Source organism: Coturnix japonica, unplaced genomic scaffold (assembly GCF_054131305.1).
Source record: "Coturnix japonica strain WE unplaced genomic scaffold, WE-NBRP24 Scf128, whole genome shotgun sequence".
In the NCBI taxonomy this organism is placed as follows: domain Eukaryota; kingdom Metazoa; phylum Chordata; class Aves; order Galliformes; family Phasianidae; genus Coturnix; species Coturnix japonica.
Window position 1 is genome coordinate 146,816 of NW_028189031.1, and position 11,822 is coordinate 158,637.

At 52.8% G+C, this 11,822-nt stretch overlaps 1 protein-coding gene across 1 annotated transcript; it reads left to right on the forward strand.

Moving 5' to 3' along the window:
- Positions 1–269: 269 nt before the first annotated feature.
- LOC107307332 (heterogeneous nuclear ribonucleoprotein U-like protein 2) lies at positions 270–11,817 on the forward strand (the record flags this gene model as incomplete). Its single annotated transcript, XM_085535506.1, has 4 exons — positions 270–2,104; positions 8,780–8,897; positions 9,000–9,076; positions 11,735–11,817. Coding segments are annotated over exons 1-4 (984 nt in total), but the record flags the coding sequence as incomplete, so codon positions are not given.
- Positions 11,818–11,822: the final 5 nt, after the last annotated feature.

Below are 11,822 nucleotides of genomic sequence, written 5' to 3' on the forward strand. Positions count from 1 at the left end.
CACCAACCAGCTTTCCGCGTCGCTAGGCAGACCGCGACCAATCCCGCTCTCTGATTGGCTGCGAGCGAGCCAATGAGAAAATCCAAGCTCTTACAACGGGGCTGGGGGCGCCGCGCGGCACGTAGGTGAGGAGCGAGCGCGCGTCGCGCATGCGCAACCGCTCGGCTAGTGAGTACAGCGCATGCGCGATGTTCTGGAGCAGGAGGGAGGGTGCGCAGCGCGCATGCGCCGCCCTAGTGGCGCGCATGCGCCGGGTGCGCGGCGCATGCGCAGTGCGCGGGCGGGAGGCGCCGAGGAGGCAGCGGAGGAGGCCGCGCTCCCGCAGCCGCCGCCGCGCTTCGGCCTAACCCTGAAGCGCCGCCCTTCCTCCCTCCCTCCTCTTCCTCCTCCTCCTCTCCTGGGCCGGTTTCCCTTCCGTTCCCCCCCCCGTTAACCTTTGGGGGGGGCTTGAAGAACGATCGAACCCCCCCCCCCTCCTTCCTTCCCTCTCTCTTAGAGCTCCCCCCTCCCCTCAGCTTCAAGCCGGGCCCTCCCTCAGCGTCGCTCCTTCCGCTTCCCTTCAGTCCCTATAGCCCCCCTTTATTCCCTATATCCCCCCCTTTATTCCCTATATCCCCCCTTATTTCCCTCTCTATCCCCCTTTCATCCCCTTATTTCCCCCCTTTATCCCCCTATTTCCCTCTATATCCCCCTTTTATCCCCCTATTTCCCTCTCTATCCCTTCTTTCTTCCTTTTAACCCCCTATTTCCCTCTCTATTCCCCCTATTCCCCCCCTTAATTCCTTTATTTCCTCCCTTTAACCCCCTATTTCCCTCTATATCCCCCTTTTATCCCCTTATTTCCTCCCTTTAACCCCCTATTTCCCTTTATATCCCCCTTTTATTGCCCCATTTCCTCCTTTTAGCCCCTTATTTCCCTCTATATCCCCCTTTTAACCCCTTATTTCCCTCCTTTACTCCCCTATTTCCTCCTTTATCCCCTTATTTCCTCCTTTTAGCCCCCTATTCCCCCCTTTTTATCCCCTTATTCCCTCCCTTTATCCCCCTATTTCCTCCTAAACCCCCTATTCCCCCCTTTTATCCTCTTATTCCCCCCTTTATCCCCTTATTCCTCCCTTTACCCCCCTATTAACACCCTTACCCCCCTATTAACACCCTTACCCCCCTATTTCCTCCTTTATTCCCCCCTTTATCCCCTTATTCCCTCCTTTACCCCCCTATTAACACCCTTACCCCCCTATTTCCTCCTTTATCCCCCCCTTTACCCCCCTATTTCCTCCTTTATCCCCCCTTTTACCCCCTATTTCCTCCTTTATCCCCCCCTTTACCCCCCCTATTTCCTCCCCTATCCCCTTCCATATCTCTTTCTCCTTTCATTTCTTTCTCCTTCCCACCGCCATGGACGTGAAGAGGTTGAAGGTGACCGAGCTCCGGGCTGAATTAGGTCGTCGTGGTCTCGATTCGAGAGGCCTTAAAGTTGAATTGGCTCAAAGGCTTCAAGAAGCGTTGGACGCCGAGATGTTGGCGGCTGGGCCTGAAGAAAGCGGAGGTGGAGGTGGAGGTGGTGGTGGTGGAGGTGGGGGAGGAAGCGGAGGATCAGGGCCTTGTATTGGGGAAACAGAAGGTTCGGTCCCTTTAAGAGCTGGGGAGGAAGAGGAGGAGGAAGAAGAGGATGAAGAGGAAGAAGAGGAAGATGAAGAAGCTCTGTTGGCTGAGGAAGAGCCGCAAGATGTTGGGGGGGATGCTGGGATGGATGAGGAGGAAGAGGAGGAGGAACGAGGGGAGGAAGGGTCGGGTGATAACGCTCCGGTTGATACCCATAAAGCTGATATCAACCCAGCTGATACCCATAAAGCTGATATCAACCCAGCTGATACCCACAAAGCTGATAGCGGCCCAGCTGATAACACCAAGACCCCGATAAAGGAAGAGGAAGATGAAGCGGTGATGGAAGAAGCGAAACCCGAAGGTCCCGAGGTTGGAGGGGGAGTGAATGGAGCTCAACGGGTTGTTGAGGCTGAGGAAGGACCCAGCGGGGATGAAGCTGCTGTGGCTGCTGATACGGACCAGAAGGAGGAGGAGGAGGAGGAGGAGGCGCCGGCGGGTGAGATATGGGGTCTATGGGGTATCTATGGGGTCCTATGGGGTATCCAGAAGGAGGAGGAGGAGGAGGCGCCAGCGGGTGAGAGATGAGGGGGTATGGGGTATCTATGGGGTATTTATGGGGTCCTATGGGGTGTCCAGAAGGAGGAAGAGGAGGAGGCGCCGGCAGGTGAGATATGGGGGGATATGGGGTCCTATGGGGTATCTATGGGGTCTTATGGGGCATCCAGAAGGAGGAAGAGGAGGAGGAGGAAGCGCCGGCGGGTGAGATATGGGGGATAATGGGTGTCCTATGGGGTATCTATGAGGTCCTATGGTATTTAGGGGGTCCTATGGGGTATCTATGGGGTCCTATGGTATTTAGGGGGTCCTATGGGGTCCTATGGTATTTAGGGGGTCCTATGGGGTATTTATGGGGTCTTATGGGGCATCCAGAAGGAGGAGGAGGAGGAGGCGCCGGCGGGTGAGATATGGGGTCCTATGGGGTATTTATGGGGTCCTATGGGGTGTCCAGAAGGAGGAGGAGGAGGAGGAGGCGCCAGCGGGTGAGATATGGGGGTATCTATGGGGTCCTATGGTATTTAGGGGGTCCTATGGGGTATCTATGGGGTCCTATGGTATTTAGGGGGTCCTATGGGGTATCTATGGGGTCTTATGGGGCATCCAGAAGGAGGAGGAGGAGGAGGCGCCGGCGGGTGAGATATGGGGTCCTATGGGGTATCTATGGGGTCCTGTGGGGTATTTATGGGGTCCTATGGGGTGTCCAGAAGGAGGAAGAGGAGGAGGCGCCAGCGGGTGAGAGATGAGGGGGTATGGGGTATCTATGGGGTATTTATGGGGTCCTATGGGGTGTCCAGAAGGAGGAAGAGGAGGAGGCGCCGGCAGGTGAGATATGGGGGGATATGGGGTCCTATGGGGTATCTATGGGGTCTTATGGGGCATCCAGAAGGAGGAAGAGGAGGAGGAGGAAGCGCCGGCGGGTGAGATATGGGGGATAATGGGTGTCCTATGGGGTATCTATGAGGTCCTATGGTATTTAGGGGGTCCTATGGGGTATCTATGGGGTCCTATGGTATTTAGGGGGTCCTATGGGGTCCTATGGTATTTAGGGGGTCCTATGGGGTATTTATGGGGTCTTATGGGGCATCCAGAAGGAGGAGGAGGAGGAGGCGCCAGCGGGTGAGATATGGGGTCCTATGGGGTATCTATGGGGTCCTATGGGGTATTTATGGGGTCCTATGGGGTGTCCAGAAGGAGGAGGAGGAGGCGCCAGCGGGTGAGATATGGGGGTATCTATGGGGTCCTATGGGGTATCTGTGGGCTCCTGTGGGGCATCCAGAAGGAGGAGGAGGAGGAGGCGCCGGCGGGTGAGAGATGAGGGGATATGGGGTATCTATGGGATCCTATGGGGTATTTATGGGCTCTTAAGGGGACCTATGGGGTAGCTATGGGGTATTTATGGGGTCCTATGGGGTATCTATGGGGTCCTATGGGGTGTCCAGAAGGAGGAGGAGGAGGAGGCGCCGGCGGGTGAGATATGGGGGTAATGGGGTCCTATGGGGCATCTATGGGGTCCTATGGTATTTAGGGGGTCCTATGGGGTATCTATGGGGTCCTATGGTATTTAAGGGGTCCTATGGGGTATCTATGGGGTCCTATGGTATTTAGGGGGTCCTATGGGGTATCTATGGGATCCTATGCTACTTATGGGGTCCTATGGGGTATCTATGGGGTCCTATGGGGTATCTATGGGGTCTTATGGGGTATCCAGAAGAAGGAGGAGGAGGAGGCGCCGGCGGGTGAGAGATGAGGGGATGGGGGGGGAAGGGATATGGGGGACCTTATGGGGTCCTATGGGGTGTCTATGGGGTCCTATGGGGTATCTATGGGGTCCTATGGGGTATTTATGGGGTCTTATGGGGCATCCAGAAGGAGGAGGAGGAGGCGCTGGAGGGTGAGAGATGAGGGGACAGGGGGGAGGGATATGGGGGACCTTATGGGGTATCTGTGGGGTCCTATGGGGTATCTATGGGGTCCTATGGGGTGTCCAGAAGGAGGAGAGGCGCCAGCGGGTGAGATATGGGGGGAATGGGGACTTTATGGGGGATCTATGGGGTCCTATGGGGTATCTATGGGGTCTTATGGGGCATCCAGAAGGAGGAGGAGGAGGCGCCGGCGGGTGAGATGTGGGGGACCTTATGGGGTATCTATGGGGTACTATGGGGTATTTAGGGGGTCTTATGGGGCACCCATGGGTTCCTATGGCCCTTATGGGGTATCCAGGAACTCCTATGGGGCATCCAGAGATTCCTTTGGGGCATTCATTGGCCCTTATGGGGTATCTAGGGACCCTTATAGGACACCCATGGACCCTTTTAGGGCATCCATGGGCCCTATGGGGCACCTGTGGACCCTTATAGGGCATCTATGAACCTTATAGGGTATCCAGGGGTTCCTAAGGGGTATTTATGTGGTCCTATGGGGTATTTATGGGGTCCTGTGGGGTATCTATGGGGTCTTATGGGGCATCCAGAAGGAGGAGGAGGAGGCGCCGGCGGGTGAGATATGGGGGATAATGGGGGTCCTATGGGGTATCTATGGGGTCCTATGGGTATTTATGGGGTCCTATGGGGTATCCAGAAGGAGGAGGAGGAGGGTTCCTATGGCTCATAGGGTATCTAGAGACTGCTTTGGGGCATCTATGGGTCCTATGGGGTATCTAGGGACTCCTATGGGGGCATCCAGGGGCTCTTATGGGGCAGCCATGGACCTTTATAGGGCATCCAGGGGTTCCTGTGGGGTATCTATGGGTCCCTATGGGGTATCCATGGGCTCCTATGGGGTATCCAGAAGGAGGAGGAGGCGGCGCCGGTGGGTGAGAGATGGGGGGATATAGGGAGGGATGGGGGGGGCATGGGGGACCTTATGGGGTATTTATGGGGTCCTATGGGGTATTTAAGGGGTCTTATGGGGCACCCATGGGTTCCTATGGCCCCTATGGGGTATCTATGGGTATCTAGGGGTTCTTTTGGGGCACCCATGGGTTCCTTTGGGGCATCCAGGTGTTCCTATGGCCCCTATGGGTATCTATGGGTATCTATGGGGTATCTAAGGGCTCTTATGGGGTATCCAGGGGTTCCTATGGCCCCTATGGGTATCTATGGGGTATCTAGGGGCTCTTATGGGGCATCCAGGGGTTCCTATGGGGCAACTGTGGACCCTTGTATGGGATCCAGGGGTTCCTATGGCCCCTATAGGGTATCTAGGGGCCCTTTTAGGGCATCCAGAGGTTCCTATGGGTCACCCATGAACCCTATAGGGCATCAGTGGACCTTTATATGGCATCCAGGAGTTCCTATGGGGCACCTGTGGGCCCTTATATGGCATCTAGGGGTTTCTATGGGGTATCTAGGGACTCCTATGGGGCATCTGTGGACCCTTATGGGGCATTTGAGCTGGTTTTTGGGGTTCTTTATGCTGCTTTTGGGGTCATTTGTGCTGGTTTTATGGCAGATTTAGGCTCCTTATACCCGTTTGGGGTGGTTTGGGGTTGTTTGAGCTGCTTTGGGTCGTTTATGCTGGTTTTGGGGCATATTTCGGTTCCTTGTGCCCGTTTTGGGTCGGTTTTGGGGTTCTTTAGGCTGGTTTTGGGGTCGTTTGTGCTGGTTTTAGGGCAAATTTAGGTTCTAATGCCCATTTTGAGCTGGTTTTGGGGTTGTTTGTGCTGGTTTTGGGCATATTTTGGTTCCTTGTGCCCATTTTGGGTCAGTTTTGGGGTTCTTTAGGCTGGTTTGGGGGTCGTTTGTGCTGGTTTTAGGGCAGATTAACCCCAATTTCTCCCTTTTTCCCCCCATATCCCCCTTGTCCCCTCCCATCCCCCCCCATTTCCCCTCCATTCACCCCAATTAACCCCAATTAACCCCATTTCCCCCCATCCCCCCCATATCCCCCTTGTCCCCCCCCATTCTCCCCCATTCCACCCCATTTCCCCCCATTGACCCCAATTTCACCCCAATTAACCCCAATTTGCCCCATAACCCTCCATTCCCCCCCGTTTCCCCCATATCCCCCTCATTTCCCCCCATTCCCCCATATCCCCCTTGTCCCCCCCATTACCCCACAATTAACCCCAATTTCTCCCTTTTTCCCCCCATTCCACCTCATTCCACCCCATTTCCCCCCATTCTCCCCAATTAACCCCAATTTCACCCCAATTAACCCCAATTTCCCCCCCATATCCCTCCATTCCCCTCCATATCCCCTCCATATCGCCCTTGTCCCCCCCCACTACCCCCCATTTAACCCAAATTAACCCCAATTTCCGCCCCATTCCCCCCCATTACCCCCATTCACCCCAATTAACCCCAATTTCTCCCTTTTTCCCCCCGTTCTTCCCCATATCTCCCCCATATCTCCCCCATCCCCCCATATCCCCCTTGTCCCCCCCATCACCCCAACGAACCCCAATTTCTCCTTTTCCCCCCATTCACCCCAATTAACCCCAATTAACACCAATTTCTCCCTTTTCCCCCCATTCTTCCCCATATCCCCCTTGTCCCCCCCCATTCACCCCAATTAACCCCAATTTCTCCCTTTTTCCCCCCATATCCCCCTATTCCCCCCCATTCTCCCCTATATCCCCCTCATTACCCCCCCATTCACCCCAACTAACCCCGTACCCCCCCCATTTCCCCCATATCCCCCCCATTCTCCCCTATATCCCCCTTGTCCCCCCCCATTCTCCCCCATTACCCCCCATTACCCCCATTTAACCCCGATTTCTCCCTTTTCCCCTCATATCCCCTCCATATCCCCTCCATATCCCTCCATATCCCCTCCATATCCCCTCCATATCCCCTCCATATCCCTCCATATCCCCTCCATATCCCCTCCATACCCCTCCATATCCCCTCCATATCCCCCCATATCTCCTCCATTACCCCCCCATTCTCCCCATATCCCCCTTGTCCCCCCCATTTCCCCCCTATAACCTAATATCCCCCATTTCCCCATATCCCCCCCATATCCCCCTTGTCCCCCCCCATTACGCCCCCATTTCCCCCCCATTCACCCCAATTAACCCCAATTTCTCCCTTTTTCCCCCCATTCCCCCCCATATCCCCCTATTCCCCCCATTCTCCCCTATATCCCCCTTATTACCCCCCCATTCACCCCATCCCCCCCATACCCCCCCCATATCCCCCCCATATCCCCCTTGTCCATCCCATTACCCCCCATTCACCCCAATTAACCCCATTACCCCCCCATTTCCCCCCATATCCCCCCCCATTTCCCCCATATCCCCCTTGTCCCCCCATTACTCCCCATTACCCCCCATTCACCCCAATTAACCCCAATTCTCCCTTTTCCCCCCATTTCCCCCCCATCTCCCCCATATCCCCCTTGTCCCCCCCATTCTCCCCCATTCCACCCCATTTCCCCCCATTGACCCCAATTAACCCCATATCCCCCCATTTCCCCCATATCCCCCCTTGTCCCCCCTCCTCCCCCCATATCCCCCCCATATCCCCCTTTTCTCCCCCCATATCCCCCTTGTCCCCCCCCCCCATTCACCCCAATTAACCCAATTTCTCCCTTTTTCCCCCATATCCCCCCCATATCCCCCATATCCCCCTCATTTCCCCCATTCCCCCCATATCCCCCCATATCCCCCATTCACCCCATTTAACCCCAATTTCCCCCCTATATCCCCCTTGTCCTCCCCCCATTTCCCCCCATATCCCTCATTCACCCCATTTAACCCCAATTTCCCCCCCTATTCCCCCCCATTTCCCCCATATCCCCCTCATTTCCCCCATATCCCCCCCATATCCCCCTTGTCCCCCCCAATTCACCCCAATTAACCCCATTACCCCCCATTCACCCCAATTAACCCTAATTTCTCCCTTTTTCCCCCCATATCCCCCCTTATCCCCCCCATATCCCCCTTGTCCCTCCCCATTCACCCCAATTAACCCAATTTCTCCCTATTTCCCCCCATATCCCCCCCATTTCCCCATATCCCCCCCATTTCCCCCATATCCCCCCCATTTCCCCCATATCCCCCCCATTTCCCCCATATCCCCCCCATTTCCCCCATATCCCCCCATTTCCCCCATTTCCCCCATTTCCCCCCATTTCCCCCATTTCCCCCCCATTTCCCCCCCATTCCCCCCCATTTCCCCCCCATTTCCCCCCATTTCCCCCCCATTTCCCCCCCATATCCCCCCCATATCCCCCCCATATCCCCCCCATATCCCCCCCATATCCCCCCATTTCCCCCCATTTCCCCCCATATCCCCCCATTACCCCCATATCCCCCTCATTTCCCCCCATTCCCCCCCATATCCCCCATTCACCCCATTTAACCCCAATTTCCCCCCATATCCCCCTTGTCCCTCCCCATTCACCCCAATTAACCCAATTTCTCCCTATTCTCCCCCCTATTCTCCCCCCTATTCTCCCCCCTATTCTCCCCCATATCCCCCCCATATCCCCATTACCCCCATATCCCCATCATTTCCCCCCATTCCCCCCCATATCCCCCCCATTACCCCCCCATTTCCCCTTTGTCCCCCCCCAGTTCACCCCAATTCACCCCAACTAACCCCAATACCCCCCATTTCACCCCAAACTAACCCAATTTCTCCCTTTTTCACCCCATTTTTCCCAGCAGACGATCCTAAAGCCGCCGGTTCCGAGGCCGAACGTCGCGGTGTGAAGAGGCAGCGGGACGAGAAGGACGAGCACGGCCGCGCTTACTACGAGTTCCGCGAGGAGGCCTATAACAGCCGGTACGACCCGTTTTTGGGCTTAAAAACCCCATTTTTGGGTCAGAACTTCCTTTTCCATTCCTAAACATGAGCATTTTTTGGGGTTATTATCGCAATTTTTAGGTCTAAATCGCCGCCGCCGCCGGAGGAGGAGCCGAGAGAAGGGGAGGAGGATGAGAGCGTCGTCATCCTGGATACGTGTATGTGGGGGTTTGGGGGGAAAAAAGGCGTTTTTGGGGCTTTGGATGGTGGGAAAGGGGTTGAAAATGGTGGTTTTTAACATGTTGTGCTTTTATTTGTTGCGTTAAGGCTCTGAAAATGGCACTTTTTGGTCTGAAAATGGCACTTTTTGGGTATAAATGCTCTGAAAATGGCACTTTTTGGTCTGAAAATGGCACTTTTTGGGTATAAATGCTCTGAAAATGGCACTTTTTGGTCTGAAAATGACACTTTTTGGTCTGAAAATGTCACTTTTTGGGTATATATGCTCTGAAAATGTCACTTTTTGGGTAAAAATGCTCTGAAAATGGCACTTTTTGGTCTGAAAATGGCAATTTTTGGGGATAAACACTCTGAAAATGGCACTTTTTGGTCTGAAAATGGTACTTTTTGGGTATAAATGCCCTGAAAATGCCATTTTGGGTGATAAAGACTCTGAAAATGGCACTTTTTGGGTTAAATGCTCTGAAAATGGCATTTTTTGGTCTGAAAATGGCACTTTTTGGGTATAAATGCGCTGAAAATGGCATTTTTTTGGTCTGAAAATGTCACTTTTTGGGTATAAATGCTCTGAAAATGGCACTTTTTGGGTATAAACACTCTGAAAATGGCACTTTTAGGTCTGAAAATGGCAATTTTGGGGTATAAATGCTCTGAAAATGGCACTTTTTGGGTAAAAATGCGCTGAAAATGGCACTTTTTGGTCTGAAAATGGCACTTTTTGGGTATAAATGCGCTGAAAATGGCATTTTTGAGGGATAAAGACTCTGAAAATGGCACTTTTTGGGTATAAACGCTCTGAAAATGGCAATTTTGGTCTGAAAATGGCACTTTTAGGGTATAAATGCTCTGAAAATGGCATTTTTTGGGGAGAAATGCTCTGAAAATGGCACTTTTTGGCCTGAAAATTGCAGTTTTGGGTATAAATGCTCTGAAAATGGCACTTTTTGGTCTGAAAATGGCACTTTTTAGGTATAAATGCTCTGAAAATGGCACTTTTTGGTCTGAAAATGGCACTTTTTGGGTATAAATGCTCTGAAAATGGCACTTTTTGGTCTGAAAATGGCATTTTTTGGTAAAAACACTCTGAAAATGGCACTTTTTGGTCTGAAAACGGCACTTTTTGGGTATAAACGCTCTGAAAATGGCACTTTTTGGGTATAAACGCTCTGAAAATGGCACTTTTTGGGTATAAATGCTCTGAAAATGGCACTTTTTGGTCTGAAAATGGCATTTTTTGGTAAAAACACTCTGAAAATGGCACTTTTTGGTCTGAAAACGGCACTTTTTGGGTATAAACGCTCTGAAAATGGCACTTTTTGGGTATAAACGCTCTGAAAATGGCACTTTTTGGGTATAAACGCTCTGAAAATGGCACTTTTTGGTCTGAAAATGGCACTTTTTGGGGATAAATGCTCTGAAAATGGCACTTTTAGGGTATAAATGTTCTAAAAATTGCACTTTTTGGGGTAAAAAACCTCTTAAATTGCCTATTTGGGGGCCAAAACCCCTCTGAAATGGCCAATTTGGGGTCACTTTGGGGTCCCTGATGTGGGTTTTGGGGTCATTTTGGTGGGTTTGGGGTCACTTGGGGGTCCCTGATGTGGGTTTTGGGGTCATTTTGTTGAGTTTTGGGGTCGTTTTGGTGGGTTTTGGGGTCATTTTGGTGGGTTTTGGGGTCACTTGTGGGTCCCTGATGTCAGTTTTGGGGTCATTTTGGTGGGTTTTGGGGTCATTTTGGTGGGTTTTGGGTCACTTAGGGGTCCTGATGTCATTTTTGGGGGCATTTAGGGGGATTTGGGGGCCTTTGGGGTGGTTTAGGGGGGATTTAGGGTCATTTTGGTTGGTTTTGGGTCAGTTTTGGGGTCATTTTGGTGAGTTTTGGGGTCGTTTTGGTGGGTTTTGGGGTCATTTTGGTGGGTTTTGGGGTCACTTGGGGGTCCCGGATGTCATTTTGGGGGGCATTTAGGGGGATTTGGGGTGGTTTAGGGGGATTTAGGGTCATTTTGGTGGGTTTTGGGTGAGTTTTGGGGTCATTTTGGTGAGTTTTGGGGTCGTTTTGGTGGGATTTGGGGTCGTTTTGGTGGGATTTGGGGTCGTTTTGGTGAGTTTTGGGGTCGTTTTGGTGGGTTTTGGAGTCATTTTGGTGAGTTTTGGGGTCACTTGGGGGTCCCTGATGTCGGTTTTGGGGTCATTTTGGTGGGTTTTGGGGTCACTTGGGGGTCCCTGATGTCAGTTTTGGGGTCGTTTTGGTGGGATTTGGGGTCATTTTGGAGGGATTTTTGGGGTCATTTTGGTGAGTTTTGGGGTCATTTTGGTGGGTTTTGGGGTCATTTTGGTGGTTTTGGGTGAGTTTTGGGGTCATTTGGTGGGTTTTGGGGTCGTTTTGGTGAGTTTTGGGGTCGTTTTAGTGGGTTTTGGGGTCACTTAGGGGTCCCTGATGTCGGTTTTGGGGTCATTTTGGTGGGTTTTGGGGTCATTTTGGTGGGTTTTGGGGTCACTCGGGGGTCCCTGATGTTGGTTTTTTGGGGGCATTTGGGGTGACTTCAGCCCATTTTTCCCCCACTCATCGTTTTGGGGTCTTTCACCCCATTTTTACTCCTCATTTTGGGTTTTTTCCCCATTTTTGCCCATTTCAGACACGTCAGACCTTCACTTTCGTGCCACCAAGGATCGCTATGGGGGGCAGCCCCTTCCCCACTCCTCATTTTGGCCTTTTTCACCCCA